The following is a 21740-nucleotide window of genomic DNA, read 5'->3' as shown; positions in this document are numbered from 1 at the left end:
AAAAAGGTATGAAGTGTTACCACCGGTTATTCGTATACCGAATGGCTTCTTTACGTGTTCTGTCCGTCCTACCAGAGATGTATATGCCTGGTGCCTGCAGCGTACGTGAGGTGAAATTTTATTTCGTTTTCTTTTCTTGTGAGCAGTACCAGCCGATACACTTTCCATTACACAAAACGTATTGACAATAAATCCCTCATATCTGTCATAAAGTCAAAGCAACTTCCCAGAATTGAAAAAACGGTTCCTCACGTTGCTCTAAGAACTTACAGGCACGTCGTGAGGTGCGTAAAAAAACCTTATTTGAGCACGGCTGTATGTAGAATTTTTCTGTTTCAGCTAATGTTTATTGATCCGCAAAAAAGAGGCAGTACGCTTAAATCTACTGATCTATATTTTGGAAAGGTGGTATGGTAAACTAATAAAGAATGTACCACCGATGCAAAATCCGAGGCGTACATGTGGGCGAAATTTCCCTGTGTATCTCTTTTCAATATTTCATCTTGGAGACATTGCAGAAGAAGCTCTGCTTTTCCTCAGAAATGTGCTTTGGAACTATTGCAATCGGGTTTGTACCAAACGTTTGACGTCACCAACCCTCTTCAAATACAAATAATTTGTTTCCGCCAATTGATGCCTCGGCACAGTTGTATCATTCTATAATACATGAACATATTTTCTTTAGTTGCACTGAATAAGTAACAGCAAAAACTTTATAACATTTCCGTGTTTTCCAGCCGATACATTGGCACTCACATTTCACTAATGTGCGACCTGGCGTTATTTTACCAACGGTTCATTTCAACACCTTTTATGGTACTTTCATAGAAAACCACCCACTTCCTCAGACGTAAGAAATGCACTTCGCGGAACATGTTTTAGTAGTGCTACGATGCTGAATGTAAATTTACCTTTAGTGCTTGTAGTCTTTACATTTCCTCGCTACACATTTTAATAGTATGCAGCACAAGAAGCCAATTCTCCTTCGATGTTTGGGGTTTCGGCGCCCCTCACGTGGCGAAGTCATATATTGTCGCAACTGTAGCAAATGGCCGCATTGGTTCAAGGGCCATATTTCAATATGAACGTCGCCCTGGTGGACAACATAGGCCGAACCACCTTGCCAATATAACCACATTTATATCAACGTCTTGGTTGCACCGCCAGGGTTCAAAACCAAATATTCTCTACAAAGCAGAAGAACAGCGTTTCTTATAAAATCAATAGAAGATTTGCCCACAACATCCCTAATTAAGTCTGGAAATAAGGAGCCTTCGAATGCGGAGAGCGCAACGTTCTCAAACGTGATAAAAGACTTTGCGATGTTTTTTTTTTTCGTGCGCACATGTGTTTCACAAAATCTGCAGAGTAAAAAGGCGGAGTGTAGTACCGGTTTTAAATCCACAGTGGATGAAACTTTCCCTTGTGGTTTTCGAATTCTACTATTTACAATTTTAAAATTGCCCGCATCGCCATTTGCTGTTGAAGTGACTTTAACACAAAATTAAACATTATAACGTCAGCTATGCCTATTATACTAAGTAAAATAGAATTAATTTTGTATCCCTAGCAGAGCGCGAAAAATATTGCTAACGTGTTTGGATGTGTGTCTCGCATTTATTAGGCGCAATGAAATGGTATGTACTCTGTACTCCTTATTGTGCTCTCAAAAGCGCCCTCTTCCTTATGGTCTGTTGCCTATCACGTCTTTCAGATATACCAGAGAGGGAAATACAAAATCGCCATTTTTGGGCGTATCGCCCCGAATTGATCATTTTTTATACAAGAGCCCCGTTACTGCTGATATAACGCCCTTACTTATTTCTAGTTGAGACATCATCTACTGAGAATTCCTTCCTTTTTTCTACAAAGCGTTCGTGTACACATTCTTGCAGGAAACTATTTTTCCTTTATCTCTCCAAGATATTTGTTCCAGAACGCACCTCTCTGCTTCTTATGCTTTTTATCTTCCTTCCAGCACCAGCATATTTGTTTCATTGCGTAGAGTGACTGATAGATAGAACACCATTAGGCGTAATAAATACCAAAACAAAAAAACCGACCTAGCTTTCTAATGATTCATCCTCCAAATGGAGACATGCGTATGCCTATAAACAGCATAACGACATAAAGCGGCCACGAAGAAAACGCAACCTTGCTTAGTTTGAAACATTCAGGTTCTGATAGCTCGCTCATTATATTTTGTCAATGAAAAAAGTTTTTGTAATAAAAATACACAAGAAATGTTTCACCGCGGATAGTCCGCCGCGGATAGTCCGCGGCTAGACCAATGACTCCCCAAAGCCATAGGGACACATATGAAAATAAAATGCCGGAATGCTTCTCGGGGAGCCAGCGGTAAGTCCGAAACTGTAAATCGAAGAGCCCTAGTGACTGTATATGGACTGTAGTCACGTAGTATAGGACATTACAAAAATATTTCATTCCTGTGATGCTTCACGTTAGCACTCAAAAGATGCGAAAGAGGGGAATTGAAGTCTCAGTACGATTGCCAATATATATTTCTGAGGTGTGGCTTACGTCGAATTCGTTCGGCAATCGAACATACTATTTTTGCGACGTCACGAACATGTTGCTGGAAAGTGGCATAAGAATCAACACAGCATAATGGTCTTATATAATTAGGTCGTTTTTTTTAATTTCTCTCCTTGTTGTTGGCACAAAGGAGTTCTTTCAGTGACGCAAACACGTATTTTTGGTTGCCACATAAATGGTCGTAATGGCGCAGCTTAGATACGGAAATCCGCTGCTGATTTACCTATGGCATGCAGTTTTCAGGAGAGCCATCATCCTGACTATCCAAAATGCACATTCAAAACTAATTAGGTTGTATTCCTTGCGCTTCATTTGAGCTGCTTGTGAAACCTCCCATATGCATTGATTGAAGCCAAGGAACACAACTGTGCAAACGTCCCGCAGCAGCGTGCAATCGTAAAAGCGACAAGGAATGGCAAATATTCTATCAGTCGCGTTAGAAATGCTTTGATTAGGGTACCCTCATGCTTCAGATATATAAAGCTTATGATAAAACAGTTGTAGAGAAACACACAATTCCTGTATAGCAGTTCCAATGTTTATTTATTATTGCACGTTTTAGAATTAGGACCTGACACATGTCATTTGTCATTGTTTGTCCTGGGCACAGACATGAAGGTCCATATTCACGTACTCTAAGTAACCCGAGTATCCTGCAACATGCGTAAAATGTGATGGGCGGCCGGACTGGGTATGTCTTAGGAGCGTTCTTGCATTGAAAGGTTGTGATTTAGGTGTACCCGCAGAGTCTAACAAGCGCGCGGCTAGAGAAATTGAAATCGCTGTAAGCATTTTAAAAGACAAAATATTTCTGCGATTGCTGAACCGATTGGAGCTAGCCAGTGTTGTTAGTTTTTAGGAGAATATGTGGTCACGACCGTGCATGACGTGCTTCATCACCGTATGAACACAACGTAATTTAGACCCAGCAGATTGTAATAAATTTTTTTGTACGACGGGAACCATGACCAAGGTATGCTCTAAGGCATTGTAATCACCATCCACGCAGCAGGAGTTGTCGGCAGCAGTTGTTATGTTGCTTCGTGTGCGCGATGATCCAAAAGCCGGAATCGAGAATTCGCTACTGTCTCGTGGCGTTGGTTGAAGGGACCTTCATTTGCGCAATTTACAACTGACGGGTAAATACAAAAGAATGTGTCTTCGGCACACCATGCACAACTGTGCAAAAGCTCCACCACTAGCTCGCAAAAATTAAAAAAAAATCAGCGCAGTGCATTATTTAGAGTTACGAAGAAACGCATGAAGAAGCTCAAGTAAGAATGTCTGACGATGTCATTTTGAACAACTTTACCATTGCCCTTTTTGACGCTACGAATATTTAATATTGCATTTGCGGCGTCGCACGTAATGTAAGCAAAAAGAATATAATGATTCTGCTGGCCACTGCAAGACATTTTAGAAAGCTACAAGACATATCACGAACAATTCAACGTTAAAGCGTTTTTCGTACCGCTGCAACAAACATGCTCCACACGGGGAATGCCAGTATATTACACCTCCATGCTGAATGGCTTGCCGTATACACATAAAAAATGGCCAAGTAATAAAAACAAAAATCTCTAGTTTGTTGTTCTTGTTACGAGAATAATTAAAACAGTTAACCTAACTAACGCTAAAATTCTGCTCAAGGAACAAGTTTAAGAGCCACCAGTGACGACCTTTAATAGTGGTATCACGAAGATTTTTTCACAGCAACCACTGGTACCCCGTTCACTGTATCGCAACACTGTGTAAACAAGGAATTGTCTTCTTCTGAACAAACATTTTCTTCCTTTGCCGAGCCTCGAAGTAGAGAGGGCGCAATTGGGAAATACGTTGCTCGTCTCGTTTTATCGCTTCAACCCAACGGCCTGTTAGAGGGACTTATGTTGAAATCGAACTCTCCCTGTGCCGTCCATTGTGCGCGCTGCACAGCACCACTCGCCGCTCATATTGGAGCGCTGTAGGGAGCTTTTTCGCTCCTACTAAAGCTCCAGATGACCACTGCGTGTTAAGGATTGCGCAGACGAGCAAGGGTAAAACAACGCTGAAGGCACGCAAGCACAACAAGTACAGTGTACGAGAGGAGACTACCGAAAAGGTACCAAATGCCAACATGAGAGAATAGATGCTATGGTACAAATTTTGCCGTCTTCCCAGCCATGGTAGTAATGCTAGGACAAAACCTCACAAGTGCTTGCGCGGCGTCTTGTAATTACGTCACATAGCCGACGTATGCTTGACTACTTTGTTGAGGGGTTGGAAACCTTTTGAAAAGAAGGGAAGAATTGCATGTAGCTGACACGACGGAGGGCTTGACAGCAAATCGAGTGAGGGCCAAGAGGGCTTTGCAGGCAAAGAGAAAATACCAGCAAATTGACAACAATATTTGACAATATTCTTGCCGACTGTAAAGATGGGAGACAATGCCAGCTAGAAGGGATCAATTATCCTCTCTAGTCTACCGTCTTACGCGATTCGAGGGAGGAACTGTCGTGTCGGCCTACAGATAGGACGGGAGAGGGGGAGCAGTGCGGTCTTACTATTGCGGGGGGCCGCAGATTACGACCCGTGATTTATTTTGAACACGTAGCTCGTGGATTGCATACAGTGATGCAGTGTCAGCAAGTTAGGAACTAGTGATGGATGAAGCGTGAACAACGCTTATGTAGACAGGGCAACTAAGTTTATTCTATGAGTAATCAGTCATTTAACGCACCCGCCGTGGTGGCGTAGGGGCTCCGACGTTGTGCTGCTGAGCGGAACAACGAGTGATCCTTACCCAGGCACGGCAGCCACTTTACTGATGAATTCGGAAAGCAAAGATGCCCTTGCGTTCGAGATTTTGGCGCACGTTAGAGATCACCAGGAGATCAAAATTGATCCGATGCCCTCCTCTAGGTCGATCCCCATCGCGTCTGTAGTGTCGGCGTGTTAAACACCACGAACAATCAATCAACCAAATTGACTTTAACGGTTGCCCTTTCAGTCATTTATTATCTTTGCCTGAGAAATCTGTGGGTCACATTAGTGCCTTCTTCGTTTTGTCCGGCAGATCCTTTACTAAGGCTAACCTTTGTATCCGCAACGAAAAGAAAAATCCGGCGAAGGAAAATAACAGCGAAAAAAAAAGATATCTAGCGGTACCGTGTAGGCCGAAAACCTATCCAGGGCAATGCATGGTAACGGAAAGAAACACACAGGATGGGGAGGTGGTATAAAAACGGGGACAGAGATTACCTGTGTTTGTAGACGACGTAGCTCAAGTGCCACATCTACGGACATTGCCAACTTGGAGCCGAGCATTTAACGTAACAAAAAGGAGTCTTTCGCTCCAGTGGACGTGCGCGTCGAGCAATGCCTTGAAGCACAGCTCAGAAAACGTGGCCGGCAGGGGACGTAGTGTCAGGGTAAGGAATCCCAAAGTGGCAGCGGCAAACGCAGCCCGAACGTTGATAGGCCACGTTCACATGTAAAACAGCGGCCACGCGTTGGAGCTCTGCTGGTTAAAGAGATTAGTGGTGTACATGGGCGCATTTTTTCCCGTTTAGCAAGTTGCATTAGTAATAGTCATAATTGTATAATCTGCTGCTAGTGTTCTCCCGATAACATGAATATCTTTTCCCAAAAATAAAAATCAGCTGGAAGTTAGCGCCTCACGCGTATCTCCACGTCCGAGGTCTGAACCTTCTCGTGCTTGTAGGCGCTTTCGGTGGAGCTCCAACTAGGACGAACGCACGCTCAGTAAAACCTTCACCAGTTTTAAATTCGTTGCCTCGACACCCTGGACGTTACCAGCGCTCACCTTGGCGCTCACCTTGCTATGCAAATTATTTGGTCGATCTAGAAAAAGGACCCTCCAGTTGTTGGCGGCAGTAACCTCACACGCCAGGACATAAGTAGGCAATATTTTTAATTAAAAGTTCAATTTAAATAACATTACTATGAAGGTCTTGGAGGTTATGCGCCTAGGTATTCATTGACAATTGCTTTGATATCTCACAATGACTTTCTACCTTTTGTTACTTCAGAAACACAGATATTCGAGAATAAGAACTCCCAGAAAGGTTTACAGTAAAATGAGCTCACGCAACTTTAATTGTGCGTTACTGTGTTCAGCATTAGTCTGTAGTTGAGTCAGTTTTTTTGTCTATCGGCAGCTGTCGCACTGTTAGGTCGCTATGACGTTTGAATAATACTCAAACGCTATGCGGCTATTTTTTCTTCGGTCTACAATACTACTAGAGGGACATTGTAATAATTCGTTACAAGTGCTCATTGAGGCATAACGTGCTACCTAAACGTCTAACCAAGCATTACCTTCATGCAAGCAATAACTGCTTAGAGACTTCGCAATTCTACAAACATATTGGAAGCCACGACGACTAAAGAAGCTTGTGCTTTTCTGCCCGAACTGAAGGGCGAGTTTCGAGTCCCTACTCTACAGTTGGCCTTGTTCTGCCGCTGTGGAGACCCCTGGAGGCTATATTTAACATTAACACACCTAAGGACAAACGAAGTAATTGGGTTCTTTTCTAGGACACCTCTTCTTCAATAGCCTCTTCCATCCCTCTTCAATTATTTGTTGAATCACTCTTCTGTAAAAAGCAAATCTTATGCTGAAGAAAAAAATCTTCCGTAGTCTGTACATCTTTTGTTGTTTCTCTCACACATGGGCAACTATAGGCCAAAATCCAAGCATGATCTTTGGACATAACTAGTTTCTTCCTCATGCATCGCGACGGATACCCAACGAGTGATTCGAGGCAGCATTCCTCTCGGGCGGTGGCTCGCAAAAGTAGTCTTTGCGTACAGGTGATTATATTTTTGTTCGCCATTCCGGGCAAACCGTTTAGACTGCTTGTCTTTAGTCGCTCTGTATGTTCGGCCTCCAAATGGTGGTGCACGATCTAAAAGACCTGATAAATTCAAAGCTACCATGGAAACTAAACTGCCTGATGGGAGTCGCGTCCCTATTCAGTAGAACGTTTTATGCTAAAATGTTACCCTGATGGTGTTAGGAAGGTTTAAAACGAAGTTCTTGAGACAAAAAATTGAGCGATTTCATCACCAACCAAGTCCAGGACAAAGAAACCGATAACGGTGCCCTCGGTTCTTAAACAATCGGCTATGTAGATGAGAGAACTGACGCGCTCACGCGCAAATTCGTGCAGCTCGACCGATTTGCGCCCCCAATATAAACGATATAGAAACAAAAGACGTACCTGTGACGCAAGGTAAATACCGGGCCAAGAAAGCGAAGATTCTTAGAGACAAGAAATGGTACTCCTAACAACGGAGCTGTTTAGGAGAGCGTTATGCATTCGTCTAACCAAACCTTGGAGTGTTGCAGAAAGGGGTGACAACGCAAGGAGAACACGAGCAGCGGTTGGTAGTGCGCGCCTCAAGGAAAAAATGTGGTCAGATAGGTCCCGTGTATCGAACCCGGGATTTTTACACAGTAAAACCGGCAACCCTAACAACAAGGTCATGCCACAAGGCCCAGGGGTAGAAGGTTACCGGTTGCGGTGAACAATAACATGTGCACAGAGTGGAAAGAAAAAAAAAACGGTTCTGGTAGCGGGGAGTGCGTAACGCTTACAAAATATCCATACATAGATTTTAAAAAGTACTGGAGCCACATGTGTCATTTTGAAGTAAGAGAAAACACAAACCTAAGGACACATTTTTTTGGCTATATAGTACAACAACCATTCCATCTTGCTTTTCTAGGCCACCTCAAAACAATACCTGGAGGCAAATACATAAAGATCGCCCCCGCGCAACAAAAAACGCGAAAAATCAAAGAAAACGTTTCCGAGGTCAAAACCTGAGTGACGACCCTCGCAATAAGAAACCGGCTTCTATGCTATGGCATTCATGACGTGATCTCTCCCGTGCTGTTCTCTTCCCCACTTAATGTGCGTTCGCTGGTAAAGTGGGAAGTACTCACGTCAATTTTTCGTTACAGACGCGGAGTTTGCAAAGCCAGTTGCCGCAAGTTGTAGCGCCAGCTAACGCGGTCCCTTTTCAAGCAGATGTGAAAAAGCTGTGGACGAAGCAGTCCGGGCCTGCAGGTTATGCAGAAATTTCAGCTGCACGTTCGGAAGTAAATCTTTATTTGCCTTTTTTACCTTATTTTAATTTACCGATGAAGGTAAAAAGGCCGCCTATTTACCATAGCCGGATAAACGAAGGTAAATTGGAGGCCGGCTCTGCTGTTTCTGCAGCCTTGCACCACTAGTGCAAGCTGCACCAATATTTTTCTGCACTCACTTCGCTAAATTGTCAGTAAGAGAGATTTCCTACAAAAAACACCTGGTATATGATGGGAAGCCTACAACAATACTACTAAATCTTAGGTCATTGTTTCAAACTCTTATATGCGTAATGGTAATATGCTGAGCTGCTTCTTCTATATTTAAATTTTTTTCTCGCAGTGCGCCTCTGGCATTGTTTTTCCTCCGGTCAAGGTGAGTACCATTACGAGGAACAGAGGATTTCTGTACAACCGGCATGCTTGTTGCGTGGGAAGAAAACGAACAATATACGTTCATTTGACATTTGTGTCCTTCCCTTTTTCATTTTTGAATCGTAAAACGCAGAAGACTGCGCTCTTCTATATAGTGCCGGCCGGCAAGTTACCTTAAGGGTCCATGTTTATTTTTACTCCTACATTAGGGACGTTCTTGTGGTGGCGCAGCTAAAAGACGCTCAGCAGAAAGAATCCTATGACTCGCATAAGACCTAATTGTCTTTTACAGTGTTAATATGTAAGCTTGTGTTACAAAATAGTGCCAAAGGTGGCGAAAGTCGCTAGATACACGACCCGAATGTGAGTAATAGCTTGCAAACGTCAAAGGTACGCTGCTAAATTGTATTGAAAAATCGTCGAAAGTCCAAAAAAATAAGCGTCAAGCGTATGTAATAGCTAGAGCACACATGCCCCTTCAACGTCTAAAGAGTTGCGAAAAATCGCACACAAGAGTCCATTTGTTTGTATTTTATTAGCAGAGCAAACGTATGCTTTCACGGAGGTTTAAAAGCTAACCAACGTCGCAACCAATAGGGTACAACTAACCATAATAGCTGGGGTACAGAACATTTTTCCTCCAAATCACTTCATAGTTGGACAAAGTCGGCTTTAATAGGACTCGGGTGCTTGTAGTAGCTCACCACCATCATCCTCACCAGTCCAGTTGCGACAACTGCCGGACGAAGGCCTTTCACAATGACCTCCCGCCGCGTCTGTTGAGTGATTCATGAGTCCACATTTTGCCACACATTTTAGTAGTTCATCCCTTTATTTAGCTTTTGGCCCACCCCTTTTGTATTTGCGGTCTACCAGGAGTAATCTGTTAAATGAATGGTCCATGTGTTGTCCTCCCTCATGCGAATGACGTGTCCCACTGATACCCACTTTCCTCGCCCAACTTCAGCTTTATTGTGCAGCACACGAGTCTTACATAATCCACGTACATGTTTTCCAGTCGCTAAGCGTGGTCCCTGGCATTATGTGTATAGCTTGTTCGGCTGGTGCAAGTTTTCTCTCTAAAACTTAGTGAGCCCCTGAGGTTTAGCAGACTACGTAATTACTGGATGAACTCTGTGGATATGTACCAGCGTTTACCTACTGTTTCAAAGATTTCGTTACCTAGTTTGCATATTGAACATTGCGTACAATCTTGTGGCGCTTATTGTTAATCCTGCAACCAAGCCTTCATAGCACGATTTTAATTGTCTTTATTTGACAATTAGAGAAGTACGTTGTCAAACTGTCGACTATCTTTACTAAAGAAGAAAATGTCGTCTGAAAACATTATGTGGGTCCGATATTCCCTGTTTATTCGCACCCTCTTTTCCTTCACAAAAGCTTTCTGAGCACACCATCTAGAGAGGCTGAATATATTTGCGGAAATATAATGTCGTCTTTCAGGACACCCTTTTGTATAGGAAATAACGGGTTCTTTCATACAGCAGTAGAGTTCCCGGTCATCCGTCGGATATATCCTTGAAAAACACAATGTGAGGATTGCTGATTCTATATTTACATAAAGCCTGAATTACTACAGAAGCGGCCATTGAGTCGTACGCATTTTTCAAATTTTCAAATAAATGTACAAACTTTGTTATTGTTTTACCACTCATCCAACTCCTGGGTGGCATCGAGAATTTGGTAGGAAGTTCATATACGTTTCTTGCAATCAGTCGGTTCTCATAGATGTTAAGGACCTAAAGTCACACACATTTGATTGGTAATTATTTTTGCCAAAAACTTGTAGCTAACGAAGAGAAGGCAGAGGGGTCTGATTTGAAGCTCTGCGACGTTGCCTTTCTAAGCAGAAAAACTTCATTCACGATTGTTACGCTTAGGGCCCTTAGTCCTCAAGCATTCGGAGAATAGGAATGCAAGCTACGTTATCTCATTGTCACTAACAATGCGCAATAGACCTGCCATAGTTCTGTCATGTCCTGCAGTGTTGCCCTTCTATATTCCTTTGAGCGTGGTTACTACCTCATCTTTGGTAGCAGGCGGAAGCAACCTGACATCAATCCTGAGAAAACTTTCGTCTGTGGCAGGCTCAGGAGGTTAGTTTTGCAAAAATTACTCGGCTATATTTGTTATTTCCTCTGCATTGTTTGCTTTTTTGGCGTTCCCATCGTTGAGTGCATCCATTCTATTTTACCATATGCGAGATTCTTCCTAATTGGATAGTAATTTACTTGTGTTTCAATGTTGCATCGACTGTTGCAATCTTGAATTGAGGCATGCGGGCATCATCACGTTTGATGATTGAGTTCAAAATATCAGCCGGTACTAGGTTCTTCGGATAGAAAACAAACATATCTCATCGCTTTTCTATCAGGTTCTTAGTTTTATGTTATAACGCCGATACAGGTGCGGTTTCTTTTTCTCGAATAGCTTGTGATAATTCCGTAACCAAATTTTTAAAATGAATGTTGATTGTCCAGATCCTTCCCCTAATTAGAGTATTGGGAGAATATGTTTAAAAGTGGCATACCTAAAATGTTCCACTTTTTTCCTAAGAAGGGAAGTTTAGACGACTTCCGCTATAGCTAGCCTGTTCTTATCTTCCTAAATCCAATCGGAACCGGCTGCTTACGTTCATGTGAACACTTGTTTTGCCTGTCCATTTCTATGAAATAATGTACCCTGCGTGACTGCTGCTAAAATTATGTCAATTTTACTTTTTATTTGACTATTTGGGCCACCTTAAGACGATTATGTAGTGGTTTTCGGAGAAGAATGTAATAATTATACAAAGATTACCCCATTTGGGGAAGACAACCAGCATTTCTTTGTGGCTCTTCACAGAGCCTGGGCCACATCTTTTCACCGAAACCTTCTTCACCAATTCCACCCCTTATTTTGAATACAAGGCTTTTGTGTTGTTCAACGTCGTTGTAAAAAACGTCCGCAACCTCATCACCACAAGGGGATGTTGGCGGATAGAACTGTATGTCAGGCAACTTGTGCTTTTTGTTAAGAATAACGACAAGAGATGCTACATGCTCAATATTTCTGCACAATTCTACAACATTTATTCCTATATCTTTGTGAACAAAGAAACCTAAATAAAACTGAGGAGTCTCAGAATGCCTGCGATAAGAACAATTATCTCCCAGGGATCCCTAAAACACCCCCACCAACCCTGCTTACCTGGCTCCACCCTATAATGCCCCATCAAATAATCTAAGATAGAGTTCGTGTAAAGGAATGAATGACCTACATTCGCTCCAGTGTGTTCGAGTGTTCAACGTAACAATAAATATTTCCCAGTTGCGGCCTGTTCGAATACACGGCTTCTTCCCACTGTTCCGTATTGCTTGCACTCAACACGCTTAGGTTGTACATTGCAGCTACTGGTGACTGAAGGACAATTCTCTGGTTGAAAACTCAGGGGGGAGGGTCGGGGGGGGGGGGGGTTTGACAAGTGCAATAAGGTAGGGTGGCCAAGTCGGTTAAGAAAATGCTTTTAGTGTCCCTGCGAACATCGCCAAGCGTAATTGCAACTGCTTTGTATAGCATTTTGATGTATCCGCTGATGACACAAACTAAACACGGAGCATTTCGCACCTATATTTTTAAGTAAGGAACAGTACTTATATGCTTTATATCAATAGCAAAATTATAAAGATGTCCACCCTTTAGAATCAACAGTCAGTAGTATCTACTGTACATTAAATGTATCCTCCAGAAAAGTCAAATGTTCCTAAAAATCTGCGGAACTAAACGTTACTATTTGTGAATTCTTGTGCATAGTAAGTGTATAATGTAAAAGTGTTTTAAAATTTTTAAGAAACTCACCACCAGAGAATCTCAGCTGTCTGTAGTATCTGTTTTACAGTGAATATCAACCATAAAACATTTCGAATGTTTGTGACCGTCACGACCGCTGATACGCAAATGGCTCCTATAGCTAGTACAAACAAGTATTAAGCTCCAAAATGCAGGGAAATGTTGGGTAAAGAGGCCTCCAAAAAGATCTAACTGTTTGTAACAGCACGTGAACTGCAAATGTATGCTCTCAATAGATTCAAAATTTCGGCGAAGTGACCATCAATAGGAGTCGACTGTCCGTAATAGCTAGTTAAGCCAAGCCAAGCCAAGCAGTTGTTGGGGGGCTCCCACTTGGGCTCCGGCCAAAAACAAGTTTTTCAAGGGAATTCAAGTAGTACAACGATCGAAAAGGCTCGCCAGAAACTCATGAAGCATCCTGGAACCTGGACAAAACAAGATTATTCCTCAGGAGCCCCTGGAACCGTTGAAATCTGCCGGAAAAACAAGTAAGGCGGCGGTCAAGCCTAACCACCGAATTTTGATTGAATCCGGCTGAAACTTCACCCTCAGCGATCATTCCTTGCCACAAACTTCCATCGGAACTTACAATTAGGCTAAAAAACAAGAAACTGCGTCTGAATTGGCCAAGAATTTGCGAAGAAAGTGCACAAACCTACCGTGGCCGTTTTGCGTGTGGGCGCAGCCATCTTGGTATCAGTGTGGCCAGCGCAGACTTCGGAATCTGCTAAGTTTGATGAAACTTGGAATTTGACTTGGCTGCTACGCAGCTTCCCTTGCTCCTGGCTCCAGTGACTAGTGGATTCGCGACACTGAAGTGAAGGTGTGGTTTGTGTGCCTTCAACGAGCAGCGCAACGCCTGGCTACGACAACTGGTCATCGCAGCTAGTTCACTTCGCAAGAGTGGTGCAGCGAGCGCCAGTCGGTTGGATCACTCCCGTGTTCCTCTCGGGTGCAGTGGGTTGACAGCGCCCTTTGGAAGAGCAGCCGCTCACGCATCCGGCCGGATCCAAGATTGTTGACTCAACGGCGTGGCTTCCAACGCTACTTTGATCATCGCCCTATCGCCCACCAATCAGCGTGGGAGGCTACCATCGGCATCACGGGTGGCTGCTCAGTTTGGCAAAGGTGCGAAAGCGGTCTCCAAGTTCGCTAACCTACCTGTTTTGTGCAAGTAAGACTTTGGCGTTGTTGAAACAGTATCCCCTTGTCAAATTGCTGCGCACTGCTGCCAAACTTTTACTTTGATACATGGCTGGCAACGCTAAGGAGATTATGAAGGCTCTCGAAGACTTCAAACGAGAAATGAGAACCGAGTTGCGGAGTGTGAAAGATAGTGTTAAGTTTTGTAGTGATACATGTGACGAAACAAAAGCGATCGGTGCCGGCCTGAAGGCACTTCGACAGGAAATAGCTCATCTGCTCGAAGCTAATGAAGCCCTTCAAGACGAAAACAAGCGCTTAACGCGGAGAGTTGACGAGCTGGAGCAGTACACAAGGCTAAATAACTTGGAAATAAAGGGTATCAGCTCAGACGAGGATCCTGTTGACGTTGTCAAAAAAATCGGCGACGTTCTCAAAGAGCCCGTTTCTAGCCATGACATTGACACGTGTCACCGAATCCCAACGCGGAAGCCAGGCGAGACCAATATCGTGGTTCGCTTCGTCCGGAGGGATAAGCGCCACGCGCTTCTTGCTAAGGCTAGGAAGCAGAAGCTCACAACTAAGCAGCTCGGCTTGTCTCAGGCCAACGCAGTGTACGTCAACGAGCATCTTACTCAGGCCAACAAACAGCTGCTTGGTGCCGCTATTGCCCGCTAAAAGGAAGTGGCATGGAAATTTGTCTGGACGAGCGGAGGAAAGGTTTTTGCGCGGAAAGACGAACAAATGGACGCTGTGAGGATACAGGACTTGTCTGATCTGACCAAGATGGCGAAATAAGAATGAGACGTTTGAAGCATGCTCGTCACCCCTGAATTGTCACCATGCATTTTCCACCTGCCTGTATTAGATACAAAACCGATCACTTTAATTCTAGCTTTAGCAGTGTCAACAAAAAATTGTTTTCAGCCTTCCATGTTAACATTCGTAGCATGAAAAACAAGCGAGACGAGGTTGATTTATTACTTGGGTCACTGTCGGTTGAGTTCGACGTTATGCTTTTCTCAGAAACATGGTTTGGCACTGACAGCGATGTGTGCTCCTTCGATAACTATGTTTACAATGGTTTATCCAGGCCCCATGGAAGAGGGGGTGGGCTTGCTGTATATGTTAAAAAATGTCACTCACATTCTGTGATTGGCGATGTTACAATCACAAATTCCAATGTTGAATGTTTAGCTATATCGCTCAAGAATATAATCGTTGTTGCTATGTACAGACCCCCTCAGGGTAACAAATCACAATTCTTCGATTTTTTGGAAAGCCTCTTCCTTTTCCTCGACTCCACTAAGCTACCCTTTATTTTAATGGGTGACCTAAACATTGACTTATTATCGGACGCCGCTCATGCAAGGGAATTGCAGAGTCTCCTTTCCTCGTATGCATGTATTAATTATATCAGTTTACCGACTAGAATAACTTGCAACACGGCCACATTATTAGACGTTTGTATCTCCAATGTACAGCTTCCGCACACTCAGTCTGGAGTAATATCTTCCGATATTAGTGACCATTTGCCGATATTTTGCTTCATACCCCTCAAAATAAATGCCATAACAAACACTGTTACCCACATGATCAGAGATTTCAATGATCTTGCGCTCAACGACTTTCACAAACGAATCGAAGATACTAATTGGGAGCCCGTATACAAGATCACGGAAGTCAATGAAGCATATTCTGCTTTCATAGATATGTTCATAACCCAATATAACACCGCCTTCCCACAAATAGAAAGAAAAATTATTCCTAAGAAGTTTAAGAAGCCTTGGATGAACCAATCACTTTACTCAAGGATCAGGAAGAAAAATAGCATGTATCACGATTTTCTCAGCAGCAGAAATCTCACTCTACTTGCTGAGTATAAAAAATATCGAAATAAACTCAACAAAGATCTAAAAAACGCGAAATCGGACTACTATGTAAGAAATTTCTCCCGCATTCAAAATGATAGTCGTAAAGTTTGGCGAGAGCTCAACAACTTGACCAATAAAACCAAATCTATGCAACTTGATGAAATAATCACAGAAAATGGTAAATTAACTGGTCACGAGCTATCAAATGCCCTGAATGACTACTTTATTAATGTCGCTTCTCCAAATTCTGTCACGCAAACTCCTGTAAATAGCTCACTGAGCCTCACCACTCCCTTATTCAATTCTATAGTACTCGCCCCCACAACTCCTCAAGAAATAGCTACATTGATCCTTTCTTTAAAAAATGACGTATCTGCAGGGTACGATGATATAAAGGTGATCCCGTTAAAGCACGTTTGCGCCGTTATATGCGATGTCTTGTCACACATTGCAAATCTAATGCTGTCAACTGGTGTTTTTCCTGAAGATCTCAAATTGGCCCGAGTAGTTCCAGTACATAAAGGAGGCAATATAAATGAACTGTCGAATTACCGACCAATTTCTGTTCTGCCTGTGTTGTCAAAAATTTTTGAAGGTATTATCAATTCTAGGATAGCCGATTTTCTGCACAAATATAATGTGATTGTTGATTCACAATATGGGTTCACGAAAAATAAGACCACAGAGCAAGCACTGTTAGTTGTTAAAGACAAAATAATAGATAATATTGAAAACAAAAAATGTACCCTTGGCCTATTTTTAGATTTTCGCAAGGCATTTGATTGCGTACACCATGAGACCCTTCTTAAGAAACTTTGTAACTATGGGGTTAGAGGTATTGCGTTGAACCTATTGCGGAGTTATCTGAGCAATAGGTCCCAATATGTTCGAACAAATAACATATCCTCTGATATACAGGTGGTTAAGCATGGTGTCCCACAGGGATCAGTACTAGGGCCGTTATTATTCATTACATATATCAATGACCTAGCCGGCATACATAACTCTCCCGATCTGGTGATGTACGCTGATGACACTAATCTTTTCTTCTCTTCCTGTTCATTACCGGCGCTTCAAAATATGGTCAATGCTTATTTAATCAACCTTCGTGATTGGTTACAGAGGAATAAGCTTAGTTTAAATATAAGCAAAACGAAATATATTATTTTCAAGCCCATCAACACAGTGGAAACTAATTGTATACATATTCATTATGACAGTATAACAATCAATCAAGTTTCTTCCCAAAAATTTCTTGGTGTGTGGTTTAATGAAAATCTTTCGTGGTCTGTTCATATTTCCAAACTTACTTCTGAACTAAGTAAAATTGTTGGCCTATTTTATAGGATTTCTAATCTACTGCCTGTTTGGTTAAAAGTGTCTATGTATAATGCCCTGTTTTTTTCAAGACTTTCTTATTGTAATCTTGTTTGGGGTACGACCACGTCTTCCAATTACCAAAAATTACTTGTCCTGCAAAAAAGAGCCTTGCGTGCTATTGAGGGATATTATGGTGCACCACGAAACTTACGCACGCAACCATTGTTTGTAAAACACTCCATAATAAAAGCCGACCAAGTGTATTATCTGCGGCTTCTTCAATACATTCACCAGAATCGCTTGTACTCTGTTCCTGATAGCAACATAGGTTACAATCTTCGCGTAGTAAAACTAAGAGTTCCGCGAACGCGAAAAAATTACGGTGAACAAAAACTGAGTTGTCAGGTACCCAATGCGCTAAACAAATTCCCCTTTCCTGATGAGTTTTTTCTATTTTTCTATATGCGTATGTGTATGTATGTGTATATATCTATTGTTCTATCTTTTTCACACAAGTACTTAAGTCGAATGATTTACTTTATTTCATCCGTATGTACGAAATTGAACTCGTACAAGTATCAATTTGTATTTGCCCATGATTGTGCACATGTTTTGTATTCTAGTAAGTGTTACTGCTTATATATTACTTTTGTATTTTGATTGCTGCCCATTCTATGTATTAAGTGTTTTTGCGTTTGCATCTGTACTACTTACAGGCTTAGGGTACCGAGGCCTCGTCAGGCTTAACCGCCTTTTGCCTCGGTCCCCTCTTTTCTATGAAAAGGAAAATAAACTTCACTTCACTTCACTTCACTTCACCATAAATATAGTTTCACCGAAACTGAAACATGTTTTGGAAAGTCGCCTCATTCAGACTGAGCTGTCTCTAATAGGTAGAGAATACAAACTATAGGTTCCAAAAGAGTTTCAAATGCAAAGTCACCACCAGTACGATTCAGTCAGTCATTCTGTCAGTCAACCCTTGGGTCGTTTACCAAGACATTGACAGTTCACATCAAAATCGACAGTATACAGTTGTCTGGAGCACGGAAAGAAAGCAAACAAAACTGGTTTGACTGGGCCTGCACCCTTTAATGTATTTGTATAACAAATGTGTACGCTTATACACGATGAAAACAGTACAATTAAATACATAATCACTGTTGTCAAAAATATTTAGTCATTGGCAGCAACTTAACCTAGTAAGCATATTAACGGAAACAAAACAAAAGCACTTCTTAGTTGCTATAGGAGAAAAAAGCAACAATTAATATTTTTGCAAACTGAAGATTATTTATTGAATAAGTATAGTTAACAGATATGGTAACGTCTAAAAAATTTATTGTTTTTCGCGATTGGTATGTGGGTAGGCCATATAGCAGTGTTCCAAATGATGTGTTATAAATTTTATCACTTGGAGTAAGGTTAGACAGTTTTGAAAAAACACTAGAATTTGTTTTTGTTTGAGTACTGTCTCTCCAGAAAAGTTTTTTCATGTTGTGTGTGAGCGGACGCAAGCCGAGACTTCTAACTTGGTTTTTTGTGAGCATCATAAGCAGGGAGAGAGACAGTTCGCACGAATCTCTTTGGTAGTAGATGTAGCCTAGTATAATTGTAGTTGGTCGTACCACCCTAAATTGATAGGCAGTATTTTGGCTGAGAGCAAAAATGAATGGTGAATTTAAAGTTTTATTTCATTCGGTAGAAGAAACCACAACGTTGTGAAGACGCCACCGACGCGCACAAGTTTGCTCAAAACATTTTCGCGTGTTTGCTTTACGTTAAATGTTTCTCAAAAAGAGCGCCAGCTATTTCACATGAGGAACAATTTCGAGTCTCTAAGCACCAATGCTTAGGTGGTTGCCCCTACTCGAATAAAATGTATGGGTCTATGAAAGAATTGCGTTTGTTTTAGACAGAGTGTCAAACCGGAACCGGAAACTAACCGAAAACCGTAACCAATCCCGAATTTCTGCCGGGAACCGAAGCCAACCGAAACCGTAATTTTTCCGGCTATTTTGGAACTGAACCCGAACCGGAATGAATGGAAGGAACCGTTCCGAAGAGTTCCCGGGGCATCAAAACTCGGATTTGTAGTTTTCTATTTCGGTACCCTACCTTGCTTCTGAAGATATTTTTACCATTCGCATGTCGCATTCGCATTTTTACCCATTGCATGTCGCAACACCAAGAATGATCGATCAGAGACCACTAACGAGACCAGCCAGGATGTTATGGGCACTAGCTCATACTCGCATCCCCGGCAAACAAGATCACCAGCCTCGTGGCTCGAGATGTGACCCACTTAGCCAGCGCTGACGAAGCCGAGCGCGGGGGCATCCATCCTGCAGTCACATACCAGGAAATTACGCAGCACTATAGGCTCTTCCGTAGCACAAATCGCTATCATAACCAGAATAGATTACTCCGCCCCCTGCGATTTAACACCTTCCCACACCCATACAGACTTCACCTTTGACCGGACACAATTCGCTCCATTTCGTCGCTTCTGTGGAGAGCCTGGGAAGCTCATACACATAGTAGGCGGCTGCGACAAGTCTATATATACCTAGATACACTCAGCCTACACGTCTCCATAGAGACTTGGGAGAGGGCCTTGGCCAGCTCCGGCCTGGAATATCAGCTGCCCTTGATGGAAACAGCTGTTGACTCGGTGCCCTTGAATGAGTACGCCACTCTGAAACTTTTTCGAATATTTAAAGTTCATTTTCTCTCTCCGTAGGAGGGCTAATTAATAATGCTTGTGACTTCAATGAATTCAATCTTTTTTAAAGCCAAATCGCTGTCACCTGTCGCTCAAATGCCATTAGCAAGTTCCTATATCCGGTGGTTCGCTCTCCTATACATCCCGTCCAACGAGTCATTAAAGCCGTTCTTTCTTTCTAAGCGATCTGTTAGCAGATAAAAGGTTAAAAGGAGGAATTTGCTCTAAAAGCCACCAGCCACCACGCTTGACAGTCAGAGGTTGGCTCCGAAGCCCGACTAGTTTAGACTTCAAGCACTGCTAATATTTTCGTGTTAAAGCTGAAGCGCCTTTAAACCAAGGGGTGCGAAAAAAGAGAAGCAGAGCAACCTGGGTATTTACGGGGCAAAATGTTTTGCTTCATTCTGCGAAAATAGGGGTGTGTGAGCGCGTGTGTGCGGAGACCCTTGATGGAACCAAAAAAATATAGCGGGCCCGCAGGCTCTCCTGCCAGTCAAATAGCCTGCCCACTTGCCAGTAAACTACCTGCCCGCGTGCCGGCCTGCCTGCCCGCCTGCCTGCCAGGCAGAAGATTCCTGCGAGGATGCCTCATTTGGGGAAGAGAGGTGGCCCATCACGAGACCCCCCGGGGGGAGGTGGCGCGGGCGGAGACAAAAAATGCCGCGCTATGGCTACACTCTGGGGTACCAAAAAAGATTGTGGACGGACGAATCGCCTGCTTAGTAGGATGGGACAATACACAACCTGAAGGGATGCTGTCCATTGCCAGAAGATTCTGGCGAGAATGCTTTGACGGGGAAGGTGTCTGATGCACCGGGGTGCTGCCGACTGGACAGGAGACTAAATCTTTTCCATCCAGAAGACTGTGGCGAGTATGCTATATTTGGAGACGATGTGCGGCCTATCACTGGTCGTCGAAGAGAGTGATCGCAGGGCGGCACAGCGGCGGCTACGAAGAGCCATGCGTTAGAGCACAGCACTTAACTGACGGCTCCTTTGCTTTCGTGTAGTTCCTCAGTGTCGTAATCGTTCTGTCCGAGAGAACGAAGGCGCCACCAAATATAGAGAGATCAGAAAAGGGGTGGATAAAAAATGACGAAAGTGTTAGGGGGCGGGTGGAATTCCTAAACCGCGCGAGATGTGCTTCACAGCGGCGACGCCTCACGAGATAACGACATGGTATACCACGCGCCATCGCGCATTTGCTGATCGCGTGAACACTTCCTGAGACGCTGCAGTTATTCGGCGTCAGCGATTGGGCTACCGTTCGCGCTGCATTGAAATTTCGCATTACGGGGTATCGTAATTATCCAACAATTTTTATTTTGTTTCCACAAGAAAACAACAGCAGGGTTTCAACTGAAATGTTATTTGCCAAGAATAAAATAAAATATAAAAATAAACGAAACAAAATAACAAAAAGAAACTTGCGGTCATAAAGAGTAATGCTTTCATATTTATACGTCCATGTAAACCTTTTATTTTTCTTCAGTTGATGTGGTATTCCGAGGCCTACAATAGAAAATATTTTGCAGTAGATTGTACAGTAAAAAAACTCTTCAACGCTAGTTCAACGCTTTCACTCTTTTCTTCGCATCCAGAAGCACTGCGAAAGCTATAGCTAGTGCCAGCACAGGGCAGGGGTCGGTGATTTGCACGTCATTGCAGATACGCCTGCCGTTACTGCTTCGCTTTTGTGGCATTCTTCTTAAAGTCGCAACTTAAGCAAAGACGACAAATAGCCACTAAGCCGCTGTTATGACCTCATTCCAGTGGTAGAAGGATGCCAAGGGCGGGAAAG

General features: G+C 42.9%; 1 protein-coding gene across 1 annotated transcript in view; it reads left to right on the top strand.

The window, feature by feature from the left end:
- Positions 1-21740, top strand: part of LOC144141416 (uncharacterized) — an 88728-nt gene that overhangs the window by 17338 nt on the left and 49650 nt on the right. The window contains exon 3 of the mRNA XM_077672984.1: positions 8997-9029. Within this exon, the coding sequence (XP_077529110.1) occupies positions 8997-9029 (33 nt within the window). The remainder of the gene's footprint in view (positions 1-8996; positions 9030-21740) is intronic.

This window comes from Haemaphysalis longicornis, unplaced genomic scaffold, assembly GCF_048455015.1.
Source record: "Haemaphysalis longicornis isolate Haplotype H1 unplaced genomic scaffold, Haemaphysalis longicornis Haplotype H1 scaffold_6, whole genome shotgun sequence".
Lineage (NCBI taxonomy): Eukaryota > Metazoa > Arthropoda > Arachnida > Ixodida > Ixodidae > Haemaphysalis > Haemaphysalis longicornis.
The sequence above is the reverse complement of the archived record's forward strand: the minus strand, read 5'-3'. Positions and strand labels throughout refer to the sequence as shown.